The sequence below is a fragment of the Polistes fuscatus genome, unplaced genomic scaffold (assembly GCF_010416935.1).
Source record: "Polistes fuscatus isolate 324 unplaced genomic scaffold, CU_Pfus_HIC Scaffold23, whole genome shotgun sequence".
NCBI lineage: Eukaryota > Metazoa > Arthropoda > Insecta > Hymenoptera > Vespidae > Polistes > Polistes fuscatus.
In genome coordinates, this window is record NW_025113100.1 from 2,862,297 (window position 1) to 2,885,153 (window position 22,857).

A 22,857-nucleotide genomic window follows, 5' to 3' on the forward strand; every position below is an offset into this window, starting at 1 on the left:
ATATTGGAAAGGACTGTTTTTGAATTATATGACCAAAATTGCGTATAAACGTCATTTTATAATTATATCTTTACTTTATAAAAGCTTTTATTGTACACACTATTGCTCTGCTTGTACAGATGCTGTTCTTTAATAAAAAGAAAGTAGAAGGTTCCAAAGCTATTAAATATGATAAACCTTTAAACCTATTAACTGATGACAGTAATCATCAGTTAATATTGAGATACAAATACATTACTATTTATATTAATGTTTATTTTGAATTGCTTGTAAAAAGAGATATTAACAATAAATTATATATATATATATATATATATCTCATAGGAATTTATTCTTAACTTTCGAAATTAAATTACAAGTCTAATCAGTGTAAATACTTATTAAAATAAAACAAAAATATTATATAATGATAGATATATATAATAGAAAACAAAAATTTAAATATTCTAAATTTGATCGAGTTATACTAATAACTTCTTGATATAAATTTATTAAAGTACTTTCATTGCATGTAAATAAATTTAAATGTAAAGGAAAGCTCTTTCTTTATGCTACATCTCGAAAATAATACAACCAAAATCTTTGATACTACAACGTGTAAAAATTATAATTATTGATTGATCATTTGAAGTCATTTCAAAATAATTGTGTTATTTTATCTAATTATTATTATTATAATTATTATTATTATTATTTATTAAACACATTATTAACATATTCGCACTTCATGTAACATTCTTAATAATTCCAATATCCTTTAGATTAATATCATAGTTTTATTCTTTGCATGCAATTCTCTCACATTAAGAAAGTACACTTACATTAATCCAGATAAGCTTTTGTAAAGTAAATAGCAACGAGCAAGCAAGCAAGCAAGCATATAAGATGCACATTTAAACTCGATTAAATGATAACACTTATACTTAATATTAGAAAAACAAAAAAATAATATTAATTAACCAGTAGTCAACAAATTAAAAAACGAACATTATAGTTATAATTCTCTAACTAACTAACTAACTAACTAAAAACGAATACAATATAAATCAGATTTATTATACATAAGTTTCTACAACAATATCCTTGTACCCTTTTTTCTAACTATAAACAAAATATTCCGATTAAAAATAAACGTAACACGTTTAAATACAAATTTCATTTATAAAAAAAAGTAATAATAATAATAAATATAACACATGTAATAAACGAATAAACTTGTAACATCAATAGAATGATCGATACGTTCGACAAATTGAAAAAAATATATATATAAATTAAATTGATTTCTTGTCAGCATAATAAAAATGAATTATTAATTGTTAATAATAATATTTAACATTTTTAATATATTATGCCAAATCTTAAATAGAACGATGGGGTGAGAGAAAAAGAGAGAAAAAGAGAGATTATTCATTGTTCTAATCGTTTTTTATACTTGCAACAAAACGATTAATTTCGTATAACTTTCAAAAATAAAGTTTCTACGTTTAATTCAAATATTTATTTTTTATCATATATATATATATAAAAATATTTATTATATTGAAGATAAATGAACAAATTTTGTTTTCTATTACATTTAAATATCTCTTCTTATTTCACTCTAACACAGAAATATTATACTTCGTAATATTGTTAAAATTGTTTTTTCAATTAATTTTACGCGTCGAGAAATATATTTGATTAATTTGTTAAAATTTCCGCAATTTTGAAATTAAATTACGAGGTAACGAGTTCATATTTTGAGAAACCCCACTGCTCTATGCTATTTTAAAAATTGTTTTCTTGATACATAAATATATCAAAGTTAAAAGGAACACATTTTCTTTTAATATTGTTTTTGTTTCCCTTTTTTTTTTTGGTTTATATATTTCAAGTAACAATTTATTCCCGATTAAATTAAATTAATGTAATTAAATATTTCTAATTACCACATTCTAACAAAAGATGAACACAATATTATAAAAATTTGACTATTGGTTTTAATTGATTAAAGGAAAGTATTCAAAAGTAAAGTGTGCCTCGAAACAATAATAATAATATACGTGAAATGTTTATTGAAAGATGTAGCAAAGAATATAACAAAAGTCGGACTAAATAAAAAAAAAAATGAAAAAGAAAATAATAAAGAAAGACAGCCAAGTGTTATTTTTTTTAGTTAATAAGTTTGACACCATATTGTAACTGGAATATTAACAAATTATAGTAATCAATACAAGGAGATATTAATAATCTTTTATAAAAGAAATATCATTCCATTTTTTATATATAATATAAAATTTGTAGTTTCTAAATGAATGCCCAAATGACATATTTATACATACATACATACATATATACATATATATGTATATATATATATATATAAATATTGTATAGAAATATATGTAAAAAAAACCAGTAGTAAAAAGATATATAAATTCTTGAATATTATTGTAACTAAAGGTAAGAAGAAAAGAAAAAAAATTTATTATTCGATTATAAATTTAATGCTTACGTAATTATCTTTCATCTATTTATATCTTCGTTTATCAATTTAATCATTCTTTATCTTCTCCATTACGAATATTTCGATTTTTTGTTTGTTAACATTATCTTACAGACCACCACATTCGCACACACACACACACACACCACACCACACACACACACACACACACACACATTCACTTATAATATTAGAGAATTAGAATTTAAATTACTTTCTTTTTTTTTATTTTCGCATAAAGTAAATTATTAGTCAATTTCTAAATAAATTTTTGTTCATTTTATTATTATTATTATTATTTTATAATTACAAATAAAAAGATTGTTTAATATTTTTTTTTTTATATATAACACATTTTTCTTTTTAATAATATATCGTGTCTAGAAAAGAACGAATATAATCATTTTTTAAAAAGAGAATTTTTTAAACGAGAATCTACAAATAAAATGAATTCATTAAAACCAAAAAATATTTAATAAATGGTTTGGTATATGAAATTTAAACAAGATCGCAATTTCGAGGACGTAAAACACATTTTTTTTTTTTATGACCATACAGATTGTAAATACAGATTGTTACGGCATGATATTTTTTTTTTATACATATATATATAATATATGTGTATATATATATGAGACAATTATATAAAGATAATTTATTTATTGAAATTATCTCATTTTATAATAGATTTTTCCGAAATTTTTTCCAAAATGCGTATAACATTATTTATTTATTTATTTGTTTGTTTTTTTTTATTTCGTTTATTCATTTTTATGTACATATTTTTGAAATTATAGAATAAATATATATATATATATATGTATATATATATATATATAATTTTCGTCTTAAAAAGCTTTTTTGGCATTATAGAACAAACAATTTAATGTAAAAGATCATGCCCCTTACGATTGTTAATATTTTTTTTTTTTTTTTTTATGAAAATTACAATTGTCTACTTATATATATATATAATAATAATAATTGAAAATTCTTTCATCTATTATTTCTTATTGCATAGAAATGGAACGCGTTTATGCATTACAAATGTTACAATTTCTTCTTACGTCCTCCGTTGGCAAAAAGTGGCGATTGATGTCTTTTGTTTTGTTTTTTTTTCTTTTTTTATTACTTTTTTTTTTCTTTATATATATATATATTTTAATATATGTGCAATCTTTGCCAAATCAAATAAAATATCTGTTATTCTATAACAGCCTCCTTACAGTCCACCTCAGTCATTGTTTATATTGAATTATATATGTGTATGTATACGCATATATGTGTATAATAAATATTACATATATATGCGTATAAATGCACATATATAATTATAAACTGAAGATAAACTCGCGATGATAGGTGCTGCCGGTAATTTTTTTTTTTTAATAGATTAATAATAATGATACGTGAAAATATTATGATACATTTAATTGAAAAAAATTATGATGATGGGGGTAGAAAAAAGAGGAAAAAAATAAAAAAAAAAAAAAAGAAAAACAACAAAAATCTAGCTAAAAAGTTAAATATATCCTAATGACTAAGGTCCACTCTGAGTTAAATATCATGAATTAGTCAGCAACACCTATTTTAATGAGAGGAATGCTCACTATAATTGATCTATCGTTCTTCAATTGCATTCCACAAAATTCACACTAAATCAATGTGCCATGGCCAAAACGTATCTTCATAATTTTATATAATTTTGTTAACATAAATAATGAAACTATATATATATATATAAATATATGTATATGTATATATACATATATGTTTACATATATTCAACATTTGGATAGGTTTAGAATTGAAAAATATAAAGTGTATTTTTTTTTTTTTTTTTTTTAAATGAAATTGACGTATATAGGCCTGGCAAAATATAAAAAAAATAAATGTGTATAAGGTGGTAATCACGCAATTAACAGGATTCATAGTCCTCCTATCTATGCCCTGTATGTGTGTTAGGATATTTTTTCCCAAAGTGAGTCCCTAAAGAAATGTGTACAGTAACAATGATGGAATACTGTATCACTTGAGACACCGTTCGAAACAAAGTGTTCCTACATAACCGCCTCTCATAGCTTTTGCTACATTTTGTTCGAATACTCTTCTGTTATTTTGTAATACTTCTGCAGCATCCTTATTGAGAGGATCTTCCGGATTGGGTTCCTAAAATAATATTATTCTTAGTAATTTCATTTACTTTATAAATCAATCAAAAATTTCTTTACTATTTAGTATACAGTATGCGACAAAACAAATAGTACTGAATGTCGTACCAAAAATCTGCTACTGTAACCAACAATGAATGCATTTTGAACATATGCTGTATCAAATGTAATTAGATTTGTGTTACGATGAGATGCATCTTGACGTTCGGAGCACGTCTACAATTTCAGTACTATTTGTTTCGCTGCATATCGTGCCATATATACATATGTAGGATTCGTGACAAAAATTTGGCCATTGGATTGACTGAATCGAGACTTGAATCCTGATATTCTGCTTTCCAGGTGATTATTCTAACCTTTGATTTATTTCTAACCTATCCATGGCTCTCTGGTCAACTTCCTCACAAATGCCTACTTTATTATTTGGAATGAAGATGTTCGATCCCACATATATACAATTAAATTAACTCCTTGCATTATAATTTAATGCGCAAAGCTGCATATCAAAGTCGGTGCTTTTTAGCACGTAAGATTCACCACGAGTAAGACCAACATTTCTGATGTTTGGATCGTAAAGTTTATCACAAGTCTCACGTATTGTTATAATGCAAGGGGTTAATCAAAAATGAGAAAACATGATTAGCCCATACTAGAAAAAGGTACTGAAGTCCATAAACAATAGAATTAATAGTTAGAACAGGTTTCCAGTCTTCTCTTAAAATATTCAAGCACACGTTCCCTTCCAAGTCAATATTGGGATGATATACTTGAGTTTCACATTTAACTTTAGGTGGTTCGTGAGGGTAATTTGGTCCAACTTTAAAACTGAATACAAATCTACCGCCTCTATAAAAACCCTGGAAAATAATTCAATGTGGATTATAACCAAGAAGGTGGAATAGATCTCTATAATAATAATACTTTGAATAAAATGAAATTACATATAAATACTATATCTCTCTTTTATCATCTATTGTTATTGTTATTGTTATTGTTATTGTCAGTAGTATTGATATAACTATAGTTATATTATAGGATATATTAGAAACGAAAAAGAATCTATTTTTGTTATCAAATTGAACCTACCTCATCTGGACAAATAATTAATTTAAAACTCAATAAATCATCGGGATCGGGAAACTCCGTACCGCATGTTTTTGGTAAATTAAGTTCGTTAATATCTATAAAAAAAAAATTATAAAAACCATAATTAATATTTAATATATATATATATATAAATTGCAATATAATTTCATACGAAAGATAATTTATTATTGCATTGCGCCGAATCGGACACCTTTCGTTATTCTCAGCTGAGCTGCTGATGCCTTTTTCTGGGTCCCAGCCTTTGGTGACTCGCCATCTTTTTTCGCTTGTTTCAACGAAAATAATTTGATCATGTTAAACTAGACCTTTGACTGCGATAAAAAGAATACATACAAAGATAATTAATTATTCTAATTTGGTCACAATCGAAAGAAAACGGGCAAATCAAATCTACGTTAACTTGCGATTCTTTGACAACACGATTTACCGCATTCGGAGACGTTCTCCCGACTAATGTCACATGGACAGATATTTATGACTTTGCTAAATTCACGGCGTACAACGTTTACCTCGATTCGCATGAAGTTAAGCGAAGAAGACTATATATTACTATCTCTTTCACTCTTTCTGTCTTTCCTTAGTGCGAAGAATGATACCAAGCAAATTTTTTTTTATAATATTAGCCAATAAAATTTAAGAATAGATATTACGATTTTACCGACAGAGTTGTTATTATCGATTAATACTTTTTTCCCCGCGAAATTTAAATTCTAATTTAAATATTCATTTTCAAACAAATATTACATTTCACTCACGCTAAATATGTTGTTAAACTATTAACAAAATTGTATTATATGTATATATCTGTTCATATTAAATGTTTATATTAAATATTTGGAATAAATCATATTTAAATTTAAAGATTACAAATCTTAGAAATATTCATTTAATGCATATTCTTCCATATTGAAACTTGTGTTACCCTGGTAACCAAACAATTTCAAAACAAATCCTACGTTAATTTATATTGTTGAAGAAAAATTAATAATTAATGATAATGAACATTGTTAGAATTGTTTAATTGAGAAATATATATTCTATAGATTTATATATAATGAGGGCACATCCAGCATGGGTTGATAAAGTTCAAGATAAATTAGAACAATGGTAGATATTTTTTCAAATGATATTACTATAATATATATTTTATCAAATATTTTATGAATATATATATATATATATAGTTTTAATATGAATGAAATAATTTTTTTCAGTATATATGATTTATGTTTTAATCCTGATGGCACACAATTAGTTGTTGCCGCAGGACATCAAGTTTTAGTTTATGAAACTACCGGTGGTGCTTTGGTACAACCGCTAAAAGGTAATAGCATTTATTGCTAATAATAAAATATATAATTTTATATATTTTATATTATTTATATGAATTTAATAAAATATAAACTATAATTGCTATAGGTCACAAAGATACTGTTTACTGTGTATGTTACGCAAAAGATGGTAGAAGATTTGCATCGGGTAGCGCAGATAAAAGCGTCATTATATGGACTTCCAAATTAGAAGGAATATTGAAGTACTCGTAAGTCATATTTCTTATAATCAAATAAAAACTAACAAAATTGATAATATAATCTTGGATATTAAATGTATAGACATAATGAAGCTGTTCAAGCGATGCAATTTAATCCTGTATCACATCAGTTACTCAGTTGTTCCCTTTCTGATATCGCATTTTGGTCAGCCGAACAAAAAGCAGTACAAAAACATAAATCTGGAGGAAGAGTTAATTGTTGCGCGTGGACATTGGATGGCCAGTATTTAGCTATTGGTCTAGCAGCTGGATACGTTTCTATCAGAAATAAGGTTTATCATTTTCTATTATTATCGTTATAGCTTTTTTTTTTTTAATAGATTTATCAGATAAATTATCTAATTTTGCAATAATATATTTAGAACGGCGAAGAAAAGATACGCATTGAAAGACAAACAGGTGTACCCATCTGGAGTTTAGCATGGAATCCTTTGCGGTACGATCGTATTATATAATTGTATGTACAAATGAAATATGCGATATAAAATTGAAATAATATCTATTCTCTCTATTTTACAGAGATGATGCAGCAGACATTTTATGTATTGCAGAATGGAATGGAATTATTTCATTTTACACGATCAATGGAAAGCCTATTGGAAGAGAACGAACAGTACACTTTACTCCCTTAAAAATTACATACTTTCCTGATGGTCAATATATTCTTGTTTCTGGTAGTAACAAGCAATGTCTTTTGATGACTCATGATGGTATACAACTCGCTGTTGTCGGTAATACATTTTCTTCATGGGTTTGGAGTTGCGCTGTCCATCCATCTTCTTCGCATGTTGTAGGATATCTTTTATCATTTTTCTAAAAAAGAATAATAAATTTATCAGCTGTATCTTATAGCTGTATATTCAGCAGATGTATCTTAATATTTAATATTTAAATGAATTTTTTGTAGGCACTCGGTTGTCAAGATGGAACAATAACTTATTTACAATTATCGTGGAATGTTGTACACGGATTGTACAAAGATAGATATGCTTATAGAGAAAATATGACTGATGTCATAATTCAACATTTAGTAACGAATCAAAAAGTTCGTATCAAGTGCAAAGACTTGGTACGTATCTGTATAATATATTCTAATGTTTTAATATTGTTTATATTTTATGATTAATCAAATTTCTTACAAATATTTTTTCACACAGGTATGTCGTATTGCTGTATATAGAAACAGACTTGCCGTTCAATTACCAGAACGAGTAATAATTTATGAACCGTCCGGAAACAGCGAAGGAATGCATTATCGTATACGGGAAAAACTTAATCAAACAATTAATTGTAATTTATTAGTTATTACAACAAATCATTTGGTATTATGTTTAGAAAAACGATTACAATGTTTATCTTTCACTGGTATCGTTGAAAGGGAATGGATTCTCGATGATCTTATAACTTATATTAAAGTAGTAGGAGGTCCTGCTGGACAGGAATGTTTAATTATAGGTAAGTTTAAAAATAAAAAAAGTAAAAAAAACAAAAATGTTATATATTAATATAACTATTAACAAAATATTATTCCATTACCAGGTTTAAAAACAGGACACGTAATTAAGATCTATTTGGATAATCCATTTCCTGCACATTTGGCAAAAGTGGAAGGATCAGTAAGATGTCTGGATATTAGTTCTCTAAAAGAAAAAATGGCAGTTGTCAGTGAAAACGGTGTTCTTTCCATATTCGATTTATACACGGAAGAAAAATTACAAGATTTTCAAGATGTCACAAGTGTTGCGTATAATAGTGCTTCCGAAGATATAATGTGTTTTTCTGGTAGCAATTATCTTGCGATCAAAGTTGCTAATTTTTCTGAATATCGACAGAAATTCTCAGGATTCGTTGTTGGTCACAATGGATCTAAATTATATTGTTTAAACGGTTCTGCTGTTATTATCTTAGAGGTATATAATAGATAAAATATTTCTTTTATTTATATGTTTACATAACTCTGTTAATATTAAAATGTTCATTTAATATTTTATTCAGGTACCTCTTTCATTGTTCATGTACCAGTACTTAGACATCGGATCATTTAAAGAAGCTTATGAAGTAGCGTGTCTTGGTGTTGCCGAATCAGATTGGCGAGCATTAGGAATTGCTGCATTAGACAATCTAGAATTAAATATAGCCTATTCTGCTTTCGCTCGTATTAAAAATCTACGATATATTGAAGTTGTATCGGAGGTAGAAGAAAAGTTAAAATCTGGTGAATGGGGTCAAGAAGCGTGTATGGCTATAGCTGCCGCAGCAATGGGTAGACTAAAAGACGCAGCTAAATTGTATCAAAAAGCAGGCTTACAACAGTATGCTAGAGATATGTATTCCGATTTACGTATGTTTGATATTGCTCAAGAATTTATAGCAAGTGGTAATACTCAGGTAATTAAAAATTATATTTCATTACTGTATGGATCTATAATACAAATATTATAATTACAAATATATAATTATAATTACAAATATATATAATTTACTTAATTTAACTTCAATATTTTCAGGATCGTACTATTTTATTACGTCGACGTGCAGAATGGGCTAAAAGTTTAGGCGAACCACGTGCAGCTGCGGAAATGTTCTTTTCCGCTGGTGATACACAACGTGCTATTAATATTATTGCCGAATATGGTTGGATTGATATGCTCATAAAAGTTGGCAGACAATTGGACAAATCGGATAGAGATAATTTATCTTTGATCGCTAAGATATTGAAACAGTTAGGAGCTACTCATGGGGCAGCTGAGATTTTTAGTAGATTGGGGGACGATCCTGACGTAGCTGATGTACTTGTCGATGCACAAGCTTGGCCTGAAGCTTTCGAACTTGCGGAAAGAAATCCAAAATTAAAGTCACGAGTATATGGACCGTATGCTAGATGGTTAGCAGAAACTGGTCGTTTTTCGGAAGCACAAGAAGGTTATTTATACTTTTCATTAATTTATTAGTTTAATTGTGTAATATGTCTATATATTTAATTTTAATTTTGTTTTTTTAGCTTTTCAAATGGCTGGCCAACCCGAAGAATCGGTCAGTGTACTAACGAGCTTGGCTGACAATGCCATAGCTGAAAAAAGATACCGTGATGCATGTTATTTTTATTGGCTTTTATCTCAGCTTAGTCTTAATTTGTTAAAAAGTACAGAAGAAATAAAATCTATGTATTTGTCTTATTACAACAAAGCTGACATTTATTATGCGTATCATGAGATACATAAATATTTGGTAAGATTGATTTTTTTGTTTTGTTTTAATGAATTTGCGATGAATTTTAATATGATTTTATAATAAAATATTACTTTTATTTCTCTTTCTCTCTCTGTCAGGAGGAACCATTCACGTCTTTAATGCCAGAAGCATTATTTAACATTTCAAGATATTTATTATTAAAAACACAAGGCATTCAATTAGAAGGTGTATCAAAATTAAAAATAATGTACACTTTAATCAAGCAAGCTCGTTTGTTAGGTGCCAACAAATTAGTTATGCAATTACTCGAACAATTGCGTTCAATGAAAATTTCTAAAAACCTTCTTGCAGAAATTGAAACTTCTACTTTAGCTGCAAGAGCTTATCCGTATAGAGATCCTGAAGAATTATTACCATTATGTTATAAGTGTTCAACGTTTAATCCGCTTTTACCGATAGATAACAATATTGGTAGCAAATGTATACAATGTGGCCTTAAATTTCAACATTCGTTCGTTATGTTTGGTAAAAATGAAGTTTATATATTTTAATTAATCCTGTGATATATCATCAATAATATCAAAATAATATTTTATTGTTATAGAAATTCTACCGTTAGTTGAATTTGAATTAGAGGAAGGTATTACCGATCAAGAAGCAGAAAAATTAATAGAAGAATCATTGTCGTTATCGAGTACATCAACTACTGAAGATCAACTTACTGTATTTTCTAACGAAACAGATCTTTTTACTGCACGTTTAATAAAATACGAGGTATAACCAGTCATTTTCAGAAAACATTTACTAATCCGGTTTTTTGTTACTGAAAAAAATGTTTTTTTTTTTTTTTAAGGAGAAAACAGATGATTCCACAGTTATTGTTGGACGAAGCGTATTAAAAAGTATGGATCCTTCATCGGTTTTAATAGTCAAATGGCCAAAACCATTTAAAACAAAATATTTTAGAAATCTTTTGCCTGATCTTCAAGTAGTATTATGTAAATCCTGTTTGAAAGTAAGTAACACATATTAGAAATTATTTAACGCATGTTTTTTTAACGCGTATAACATTTTTATAAATAATAATCATCATCTTTTTTTCAGCTATTTCATTCGGACGATTATGAATTGGCATTGCTAAGATATGGTCATTGTCCATTTTGTAGAACTTCGCATACGTCAAAAAGTTAAAAAAATATGAAATTAAACGAAAGCATGAAATATTACAATCGTGCATTCTTATTTGTATATGAGAAAATATTTTACAAATCTATATCATTTAATGATATGTTAGATAAACTATCGATTTTATTACTTTTAAGACTGTTTTTTAAGATGTATATATATATATATATATATATAAAAAAAAAAAAAAAAAAAAAGATTTTACCAGTAAAACATATAATTGTATATACATATATTCACTTTGTATAAATGGAACAACTTCGAAAATCAATCATATAAAGTAAGTCTAAATATTAATATGAAAAAATGTAAATGATTATTTTAATTATAAAAAATTATGTATTCGATTAGTACATATTGTTAAGTAAAAAACGTTGAGATAAAAGCAGTATTAGAGCTGCACGTGATGCATTTTCATTTTACAGTTATATTATATTGTACAGTATACCCAGTTGGAGTTTTTTCGAGAACTTGCTAATTATTCCTACGGCCCGAACAAACAGAGACCGTTACTAGTCCTACAGAATGCGAAGAGGCCAGATATTCTTTTAAAGATGTTCAGTATAATGTTAACTGTATTATTTCTTGTATTCTCTTTTGTAAGTGGTCAATTTTTTGATCACAATAACGCAATAATGAATAATGAAAATTTGGATAACGTGTCATATAATCCTTACATAATACGACAGAAAAAATGTAAGTTTCATTCTGCATTTTCTTATTCGTAATAAGATTATTGCGAAATCAAAATTAATAGTTATATTATAATTTGATAATATTCTAAAAATATAACATTTGCATATAACTATAAACTTTTGTACAGTTTTTCCATTCTTCAGTGTCATACGATTTGCTAACTCTCAATGTCTAGCAAGTAATTCGCTTAATGGCACATGTTTTACACGAAGAGAATGTAATAGCTATGGTGGTACACCGTCCGGTACATGTGCGAACGGTCTTGGTATTTGTTGCATCTGTTAGTATATTATATACAATGTATTATAAATTATAAAAATACAAATATATAAATATTAATTATATTTCATTTTTATTATCTTACAGTTCAAAAGACATGCGGATCTACCACGAATATAAATAACACATACTTTATTAATCCAGGCTATCCTACCACTTATAAAGGAGGAGAACGATGTACGATAACAATAAATAAATGTAACTCTGATATATGTCAGGTATTGACACGGATAAAATTAATTTTTCATGTAACCGTAGTAATATGTGCATCGTTATTAAAACCCTATTTTTATATTCGCAGATACGTTTAGATTTCATAGATTTTAGTTTAGCCCAACCTAATGCAAATGGAACGTGTGATTTTGATTTGTTTTTGGTATCCGGATCATCTTCGTTGGTTCCACGTATATGTGGAGAAAATTCTAATCAGCATGGTACATAACTATTATTTGTATAATTTAAAATTATAAAAAAAGTAATAATAAATAATTATCCATATTTCATATATTTTACAGTATATGCAGATTTTAATGGAGCATCCCCAATTACCATTTCTATAGGAACAAATGCAGATTATCCGTTTGATCGTCGTTGGAATATAAGAATACAACAAATAGCATGCGATTCTTTATGGAGAGGTGATAAAGATATAAATTTAATATTATTTCCTATTAAAATATTTAAAGAAAATATTAGAAAAAAATATTCTACGTTATATTTTAGTTCCTAATGGATGTTTACAATATTACAAATCAATATCAGACACGGTAACAAGTTTCAATTACGGTACAACTGTGAATTCAAGAGGTAAGCATAGAAATGAATAATTTTTCAATGCATATTTTATTATATACTATAAATAAAAAAATATGAAATATATTTCAGAACCTTCTGTAGGTACTAGAGAAATGGTTAATTTGAATTATGGTGTTTGCGTTAGAATGGCATTAGGCTACTGTAGCATCGAGTGGTCGCAAAGCGATACAAATTCATTTTCTATTTCTGGAGATACGGGTGGAATAGATCCAACTCTAATAGGTAAAATAAATACGAGTGTAACATAATAAAATATAATAAAACATAAATTATAACGAATTGTTATTGTAGGAACTTCTGCGGTAGCGGAATCTGGATTAAACTGTACTGATGATTTTGTTATTATACCAAATCCAAGTGAAAACGGTATTCCTCTTAATACAGAACGTTTCTGTGGAAATGCTTTTACAACCAAAACATGTATGTATTTATAAATTTAAATCTCATTTAAATATATTAACTATTAAACATACGTTTTTTGATATATCTGCATTATATATAATATTAAGACAATGTTATTGTGTTAATTTGATTATTATTTCAGCTACATTAAAACCATTCGTACTTTATGTTGTTACAAATGACAATGACGTTAATGACACACAGAATAAGGGCTTTAAATTAAGGTATCGTCAATTGCCGTGTGCTGTGTAAAAAATAAATATTTCATAAATATGAACAGGTTTAATTAAATGTATTATTTAAAACTGTTATAATATTATACATATATATATATATATATATATGCAAGAAATAAAATAAATTTAATTTGTATAAATTCGTATAAGTAATTTCATTTTTAATGCAATACTACATTTTCTTTCTCAAGAAAATAGATTCAAATAACACAAGACTCTCTTTCTCTCTCTTTCTATATATAAATTAACCATTTACAAGCTCATGTCCAGCGTATGAGTCAACTCTTTCTTTCATAGCATTATACCACGTAGACAATTTTGTATTATCTAGTAAATCTTTAAAAGCGGAACATCCTTCAATACTTTTTAAAATACCGTATACTGCAAGATCAGAAAGATCTGGATTTTCACCACCCTTAAACGGAGTTCTATTAACATGAATTTCTCTTAACCACTTATTTACTTCGTCGTACAATGATTGACGAACATCTTCCTTTAGTCTGTGCCTTTTTTTCAAGCGTTTTCCAATCATCCACATAGCGCATGCTCCTACATTAACTATTAATATTCTCTCCCATGCTGGAAAATATTCTTTCCATTGACCGACCTGAATGAAATATACAATTTGTGTACACTTTAAATAAATACTTATTACTTTAGCATGTATTTTGAAGTAGATAAATATGCTTACCTCAGAAAACCATTCAAAAGTTTCATACGATTCGTTCAACGTTCTATATACATTAGGCGAAAGAGTATGAACTAACACATTGTCTGCCCACTGTCTCCATTTACGTTCTTCTCTAATAAAGTAATTAAATATATATAAATAATAAAAAAAAGAGAACTAGAGAGAGATATTTTGTATAAATGATCTTTGGTAATACGGACAATTTTGCGTATAAGAAATTTACCAAAAATTATTTCATATAAAACACATAATCCAAAATTAAACTTACACTATAGCGTTCATCGTGACATCTTTAGGGATTTGATTATACATTAAGAAATATTTATTCATTATTTCATATTTAAATTTTCCATTATCGTCGTGCATACCAATGTTTGGATAATATTCAACCAATTCAGAAATATTTTGAGATTTATCTCGCATAAAAGACGAAATCAATGATATTATCATCGAACTGTCGTTCAAAGGTTGATAACCGTCTTTCATTTGAACAAGAAGTATCGGTACTTTTCTATAAGAAGACCAAGAAATTTCTCGCCGCAATACTGGATCAACCTCAACGACATCGTAAGATATTCCATAATAATCTAGAAAAGTCCTGACCTAAAGACCCAATTGTATTTTTTTTATTTTTATTAGAATTATATCAATGTAATAAATATGATGCATATATTTGGCTTAAAAATTATTGATTAACACGTTCCATGCCACGTGTACCATTTATGGTACACGTTAAACTTGACTATCAGGCCACGTGTACCACAAATGGTACATGCAGGCATATTCATTAAAGATTCTATAAAATATATTTTCACCAAATAGATGAGGCATTGTAAAAAATGCAGTATAAAACAAAGCACATAAATTTGTTTAATCGTCATATATACAATAACTAATAGTAATATATAATGTTTGACTTTTTTAAAACAAGAGCTGCATAAAAACGGTTGGTTCGGTACCATAAATGGTACACGATGTGATAACTACTCCAAACAAGCTAAATACTTATCCACTGATGATATAATGAAATATTATGCGATAACGTACCAATTTTTAGTCAAAACATCCAATGGCCTGAACGACAAGTCAGGCAAAAATGGTTTGGCACGGAACATGTTAATATGATATACACTTTAAGTGTATACGATTACTTACTTTACAGCAAAAGGGACACGTTTGGTATTGATACAACGTAAGTTTAAGTCCAGTCGTATTAACAGGAAAAATAACCTACAAATAAAATGAAGTTACAGATAAATAAATTACAATTTATATTTTTGTAACATTGTATAATCATTTATCGTGCTTTCAAAATGAAATTGTCTTAAAGTATTAAAAATACCTTTCTAGATGGTGTAATAGGTGGTTTATGTTTCAATAATTGGATTGGATTTACAGGTGTTCCCTCTAATGTTACATTTTTTCTTTGTTCGCTAATTTTATAAAAAGAATAACCTGCTCCAGCAATAATACCGATAGATGCACCAATAATGCTGATTTTTAATAAATTTCTTGACTTTGGTTGCTGTGCTATTGTACAAAACAACAAGGAACGATTATTTGTTATTAAGTTGTCATAATTTTTTAAATATTTATAACATCTGGAAAATCGTGACATTTTGCACAATGTTATAGCCATTTTTTAAACAATTAATTATTCATAAACCGGTCAAACGTAACATCATTCTTTACACTAAAAATTAAACATTTTTTTATCAAAGTGTCCAGATGATGGCGTTGTAATCACCAGTGATGCATTTTACAAATATCAATTTTTTTTTTTTATAAATATACAATATTCTTTTATAGAATATATTCAATCTAAATAATTTTAAATAAAACACAAATAATATGACTATTATATAAGTACATTAAATGAATCAAATGGATTACACAATACTTTTTTACGTTGTTTACATGTATAATACCCAATAACATCAATGTTATCAGCTTTATGTAATTTTCATGTTATATAATATTAATTTTATATAATATATACTTCATTTATGAAAATATGTCAATTAATTTGAATGCTTTCGTTAATCGATGATAATATAAAAAGAAAATATCTTATGATCAGAAATTTCAAATTATTTTTAAAAGGCGGGAAAAAGCTGGAATATTCAAACGCGTTAGAAAGAATATGTTTTATATATTGGTACTACTGTATTACTTATGATGTAAATATATGTATAATTGATGCTTCAAAATGTTACAACACGTTATAAAATATACAAATCTCTAAAGGTTAATTTTCGGAGATATAATATCATTTGACAGTGTGATTTTGGATGGTCAACGATTATGAGGCCTGTTCAAAGACGTCAACAAGGCCTACAATATGGCCTGTATTTATTATTTATGCAGGCTGTAAATATTGGAGTTGATAAAATACCACCGGCTACTTTAATCGGAGTGATATTACAGGTGAAATAAAATTCATTTTGATATATACATTACATATATTAACATCTTGAGTATAGTACTGTAAATAATGCATTCGAGTATTAATTTATATTTAACATTTTTAGGCGTTACTTTATACAGGCCTAATTAAAGTTCCATGGAATGCAGAAGATGCGTGTATATCAGCAGTTAAAATATTTAAGTACCGTGATTGGCGCTCTTTTATAGTATCAAATTTTGAGCATGGATCCGATATGCATCTTTATTACAACATGGTATCTTTTATCCTGAAGGGTTCATATTTGGAAACTATGTATGGAACTCCTAATTTTGTATTATTGGTTGCATTATTGTCAATCGGATGCAGTTCTATGTTTGTATCTCTCGCATACATTCTCATGCAATTAACAGCAGATTACGGATACTACACGATGTGTGCTATTGGTTTTTCTTCTGTGCTATTCGCATTAAAAGTTATAACTATATGCGAAGAAAGTAATAGAATTCATGATGTTGGTGGTTTAAGGGTACCGAGTAAAATATCTATTTGGGTCGAATTAGTATTGATATATCTATTAGTACCAAATTCTTCATTTATTGGTCATCTTGGAGGTATATTAGTTGGTTGTTTATATTGCTATACATCTGTTGGCGAATTAATTGATAATTTAATATATATGATAACCGGAGTTCCTATTATACACGAAGAACAATTTTATAGACAACGTATTCTAAGTTTCAGATAATGTGATTATAATCAGATTATAATCTATCCAAAGATTTAATATTTTATAATTTAATATTATGTTTGACAATATAATATATATTTTCTTTTGTAGTACTTATTTATTACAATTTTTAAGAAATTATTTAAAATAAAAATTCACTAAAAATACAAATAAGAAAAGAAAATATATATTGAATTTTCTCTTGTGTACTCTAATGTGAATATACTTTTATATTAAATTCTACATATTGCAAAATATATTTATTTTTATACACACAATAATTGTTACGAATAAACTTATTGAAAATATAATTAAAGGTATTTCATATTATATTTTATTGTTAATTATGCAATATTATCCATTCTTCTTTTAATTATATTTATTTTAAATAAAAGTACATATGTTAAATATTTGAAAATTTTCTTTTTTTGATAAAAAAAAACAAAATAGTATAAATATTATAAATATTAATTATAAACAATACTGTTAGTACAACACATCACAATGTTCAATCAATTAAATGGAATGTCACTTTAGTAGTTTTATTTTAGGCTTTACATTATATTATTCATTTTAATATAATTTATAAGATCACATACAATGATATAATAATAATATGCCGATAAAGATCATATTACGTATACCATTGATACATCTTAACATTGCTGTAAATAAAGACTAGATAAATTAAAATTCATTTTCTAAATTAATAACATGCTTTTAATTAATATATACGATGTATATATATATTTTTATCGTAAGAAATTTAAATCAATTCTGATTATTTATACTTGTATCACAGTCGAAGCATACGATACAATGTACATCATAGTTTTTCACGCATAAAATTGAAATTAATGATTACTTTTCTTAAACAATATATTACCATTGTGAAGTGATACCATATTAATAAAAATTACTTGTTCTTTTCTTTTTTCTTTTTTTTTTTTTTTGTACGAAGCAGCACACCAGATAATAATAATAATAATAATAATACATGATTACAAAATGTATTGATAAAGAGAAATATATATATATTTGTAAAGACTGTAGATTTATTTTATGAAAGCATACATATTTACAAATATTTTACTGCAAAACTTTTTACTGCACATGAAAATACATAAGTTGATCTACGAAATAGATCGGTTAAAGCACTTTTTTTTACTACTGCGTTGAGAAAACTAGTGATAAAAAGTATAATAGAAAACATAAATATATATATATATATATATAAGTTATAAAAATTGAGACATAACATTTAAAACAAATGTTATTTTAATATCCTGTTTTTATATTAGTGTGTTTAATAATATGTGGTCAATAAATGGCCTTATTTACATTTCTAAGGGATCAGAAAATATTATATTTTGACATTAAAGACGAGGTTGTATTTTTTCTTTCTCATTCAGAATACTCTATTAAAAATTCATATTTCACATAAGATGTATCAAGATGCATTTTAAAAAAAAAACATTACCATTTTTTACGATGTTCTACATTTTATATCCGTACACATTTCTTAATCCCTCGAAATATATTTTGCGCGTAAATTGTGTGCGCAAAAAAATAAAATAAAAAACGAGAATAAAAAAAGAAAAGAAAGAAAGAAAGAAAGGAAAACCTAAGGACAACCTAAGTTTGCGAAAGTATGAATAACATGATAAATATGGTTGTTTGTTTCGAGTGTGCCATTATTTGTGTTTTACTTAAAATTATTTCATATATTACCTGAAAGTTTTCTAAATTATGTTCAGAATGTTTTACGATGAATTGCTCTAATACCGTCTTCATCATATTCTCTTTTACTAACCCACATTTTCTTAAATGTATCTAAAGAGGCCAAAATGGATCCTCCAATCCAAGTACTGTATAAACGTTCTTGAGGAGCTGATATCTGTCGTATATAAAATATAGTAATTAAAATAAAAAATAATATTATATATATAATAGTAATAACATTTAAATAACTTACCCTGATCTTTATATCCTTCGATGCCATTTTACGAATTTCTGATAATAGTCTATCACCAAAACCCTGAACAAAATATGCAATGTATTATAATATACACATAAATATATGTATATAATGATACTATTTATTTAAATATATATAAAGATTATATTTGTACATACGCGGAAGAGTGTGGATCCTCCAGACAATACAATATTTTGTAACAATACTTTTCTCAAATCCAAATCTGATTTTTGAATGGAGAACATTAATACTTCGTGAATTCCTTCGCACTCTTCTCCGATTAGATCTGGTCTGAAAAGCACTTCTGGAGCTCTAAATCTGGCTGGGCCGATCTATTTTAAAAGAATATATTAATAATGTATAATGTTAAAAATAAAGCGAGTCAATAATTTTCTTACCTCCAAGTGACTTCCATCAGGTAAAACATATTGAAATTTCTCAGTTTCAATAGTTTCTTCCTTTTGTGGATTACTTGCCAAGTAGCAAGATCGTTCCTTAATTGTTCTAACGATTTCAAATTCAGCTGTGGTTTTAAAATTAATACCTTCCTTGCGTAATAACAGTCGTAAATGTCTTGTAACATCTCGACCTGCTATATCTACCCTCATTATACTGTGAGGCATAGCGAAACCTTCGTAGATAGGTACTGCATGTGTTACGCCATCTCCAGCATCTAAAACTACTCCCGTAGTTCTTCCTGTGGCATATCTATTGAACGTTTAAATAAAATAGATAAACAAAACAAAATAATAAAACAATTTTCAAAATTATACAACCACGATGTCATACATTTCTATAACTTACAAACTAAGTACGGCTTGCATAGAGACAAATAGAGCTGGAGCGTTAAACGATTCAAAAAATATTTCAGCAGCTTTTTCACGATTTTTTCTTGGATTAAGCGGTGCTTCTGTTAATAAAACTGGATGTTCTTCGCAACAAGTAGCTAATTGATCTTTACTATAAACATAAGTCCAAATTCTTTCCATATCGTTCCAATCTGTGACAACACCGTGTTCCATCGGATAACGTATTGATAATAGACCACGATGTTCCTCTGCTATTGGACCCACGAAAAGATCTCCTTCCAAAGCTCCAGCCATAACGCGTACATGCTTCGGTCTTCCAATACTGTCAAAAATTGAAATAATCAAATATTCAAATACTAACATCAATATATATATTAAAATGATAGAATATCATTTTTATAGCAGTCTAAAAAATATCTAAAAGAAAAATCTAATAATATAATGAATAATATAAGACTGTCAAAATTAACTATTCCCCAAATGACAAATTTAAAGTCGCCACCTGTCTTTAACCTCTAAAACAAAGAGTAAAAGAGAGAAAGAGTGTGTGTGAAAGAGAGAGAGATAGAGAGATAGAGAGAGAGAAAGAAAGAGAGAATATTCGTTATGAATTTTAATGAACCAGAACCAATTTACTGTACTTACTAATTTGAAAACCTGCATTTTGGTAATTGGTCACCCGCGAAACCAGCCTTGATAACACCAGAACCCTAAATAAGAGAAATATTTGTTCATAAAGCCATTATCGATTTTAAAATAGTATAATGCAATAGCATTGAATACAAATTTTCTAACAATTTTTTTATATAATTTTAAACAATATATTAAGATAAAATAATAGAAATAAATAATCAATGATTGTTAATTAAACTCTATAATATACTTATGATGTCATATTATATATCCAAATATGAATAAATGTCGGCAAAGTTTACGGCCGACAATATGGCCTTACTCAGAGTTTGACACATTTGCCGAAGGACAACGAACATTTGTATTCCATTTAATTTGAACACTAACAAACACTCACATTGTCGATTACCACAGGTTGATTGACAATCATGTCATAGGGCTCCATTATTATTAAAAATACAGTTTTAATCTAAAATAAACTTGTTTAATTGAAGACTGTTTCACTGCAGTCACACACCTATTCTTTAGACGAGCTCTGGCGAGCTCTGAAAGAAATTATCGATTATTCCGCGAGAGAGAAATCAAATATCGAATATCGCATTCGATTCGAGATATCAACCGCTCGAAATTCAATTTTGCCGGCTCTATAACAATTATTCAAATAAATTCATTGTAAATTTTCAAATTTTTAAATAATCAATTTTACGAGATTTATATTTTTTTTGTATATATATATATATATAGTAATTATTTATATTATTCGTAATTTTATATAAAATTATTGTATTATTTTATTATACAAATTGTTTTAATATTACGTTAATAATGGGTTGATAAGTTTTGAGCCTAATATAGAAATCACTTTTTTTTTTATTAAATTCAATTTTAATTTGAATAAAGATAAAATTTGTTTGTTTATTAAGACTGAAAACTTTTCAATTCATTCTCGCGTATATATTATAATTCATTAAATCTATTTTTCTTTTAATTTTGTTTAATAATAAGTCTACTGTCGTATTATCCACTTGCACAATTACGTTTTTAGATAGTTTGAAGAAATATTTTTAAAATAAAGAAAAACTTAATCGAAAAAAAAGATATATATATATACTGTATTAACTATTAAACAAAATTGTATTATATTAGAATTTTGAAGTATAATAGTAAATAGATTTATTTAAAGTAAATTACAAAGTAAATTTTTTTAACAATTCACAGCCAGTGTCTCTGAAAGTGGCAAGATACTTTCTCATTATCTTTCAAATAAAATAAATCGTAATTTTAATTATTCTTTTAACAATATAATTTTCTATAAATTACTTTAATAATCTATTTTGTAATAAAAAAAATTAAATATTTTCTTCATTTTGATTTGAAAAATATTCATACTTTAGAAGTATTAAAATAATGTAATAAGGAAAAAAACATTGATATATACGTTTTTAAATTGGCTGTTAGAAAAGAATGAAAATATATATGTTTCTAATA

The 22,857-nt window shown here is 26.7% G+C and overlaps 6 protein-coding genes across 7 annotated transcripts; 3 read left to right on the top strand and 3 right to left on the bottom strand.

Annotated features, from left to right (window-relative positions):
• Positions 1-4,059: 4,059 nt before the first annotated feature.
• Positions 4,060-6,318, bottom strand: LOC122518226 (NEDD8-conjugating enzyme Ubc12). The gene is made up of 4 exons (XM_043637011.1): positions 5,957-6,318; positions 5,746-5,840; positions 5,310-5,516; positions 4,060-4,657 (listed from the first exon to the last, which is right to left on the bottom strand). Exons 1-4 carry the CDS (start codon positions 6,057-6,059, stop codon positions 4,517-4,519), a joined length of 546 nt encoding a protein of 181 aa, XP_043492946.1. The 5' UTR covers positions 6,060-6,318; the 3' UTR covers positions 4,060-4,516.
• A 355-nt stretch (positions 6,319-6,673) lies between these two features.
• On the top strand, positions 6,674-11,865 carry LOC122518110 (intraflagellar transport protein 122 homolog). The gene is made up of 16 exons (XM_043636821.1): positions 6,674-6,873; positions 6,981-7,090; positions 7,186-7,306; positions 7,380-7,590; positions 7,681-7,754; positions 7,838-8,108; positions 8,226-8,387; positions 8,476-8,773; positions 8,858-9,228; positions 9,314-9,706; positions 9,826-10,240; positions 10,320-10,546; positions 10,648-11,035; positions 11,115-11,284; positions 11,364-11,525; positions 11,615-11,865. The coding sequence occupies exons 1-16, from the start codon at positions 6,821-6,823 to the stop codon at positions 11,699-11,701; spliced, it is 3,513 nt and encodes a 1,170-aa protein (XP_043492756.1). The 5' UTR covers positions 6,674-6,820; the 3' UTR covers positions 11,702-11,865.
• A 365-nt stretch (positions 11,866-12,230) lies between these two features.
• LOC122518111 lies at positions 12,231-14,165 on the top strand. Its single transcript, XM_043636822.1, has 9 exons — positions 12,231-12,391; positions 12,519-12,671; positions 12,758-12,888; positions 12,972-13,104; positions 13,186-13,308; positions 13,394-13,477; positions 13,556-13,708; positions 13,778-13,906; positions 14,031-14,165. Exons 1-9 carry the CDS (start codon positions 12,250-12,252, stop codon positions 14,138-14,140), a joined length of 1,158 nt encoding a protein of 385 aa, XP_043492757.1. The 5' UTR covers positions 12,231-12,249; the 3' UTR covers positions 14,141-14,165.
• Positions 14,166-14,264: 99 nt separating this feature from the next.
• On the bottom strand, positions 14,265-16,599 carry LOC122518112 (prostaglandin E synthase 2). Its single transcript, XM_043636823.1, has 5 exons — positions 16,158-16,599; positions 15,971-16,045; positions 15,084-15,418; positions 14,816-14,927; positions 14,265-14,731 (listed from the first exon to the last, which is right to left on the bottom strand). Exons 1-5 carry the CDS (start codon positions 16,452-16,454, stop codon positions 14,369-14,371), a joined length of 1,182 nt encoding a protein of 393 aa, XP_043492758.1. The 5' UTR covers positions 16,455-16,599; the 3' UTR covers positions 14,265-14,368.
• A 520-nt stretch (positions 16,600-17,119) lies between these two features.
• LOC122518113 (rhomboid-related protein 4-like) lies at positions 17,120-18,001 on the top strand. Its single transcript, XM_043636824.1, has 2 exons — positions 17,120-17,242; positions 17,347-18,001. Exons 1-2 carry the CDS (start codon positions 17,120-17,122, stop codon positions 17,965-17,967), a joined length of 744 nt encoding a protein of 247 aa, XP_043492759.1. The 3' UTR covers positions 17,968-18,001.
• A 1,645-nt stretch (positions 18,002-19,646) lies between these two features.
• Positions 19,647-22,024, bottom strand: LOC122518114 (actin-related protein 1). 2 transcript variants are annotated; one of them, XM_043636827.1, is made up of 7 exons: positions 21,767-22,021; positions 21,382-21,446; positions 20,732-21,058; positions 20,326-20,635; positions 20,086-20,259; positions 19,925-19,987; positions 19,647-19,846 (listed from the first exon to the last, which is right to left on the bottom strand). In XM_043636827.1, exons 1-7 carry the CDS (start codon positions 21,812-21,814, stop codon positions 19,703-19,705), a joined length of 1,131 nt encoding a protein of 376 aa, XP_043492762.1. In that variant the 5' UTR covers positions 21,815-22,021; the 3' UTR covers positions 19,647-19,702. The 2 variants fall into 2 exon arrangements, with proteins under 2 accessions (XP_043492762.1, XP_043492760.1); XM_043636825.1 differs by having other exon boundaries at positions 19,647-19,987; positions 21,767-22,024.
• Between the last annotated feature and the right edge of the window lie 833 nt (positions 22,025-22,857).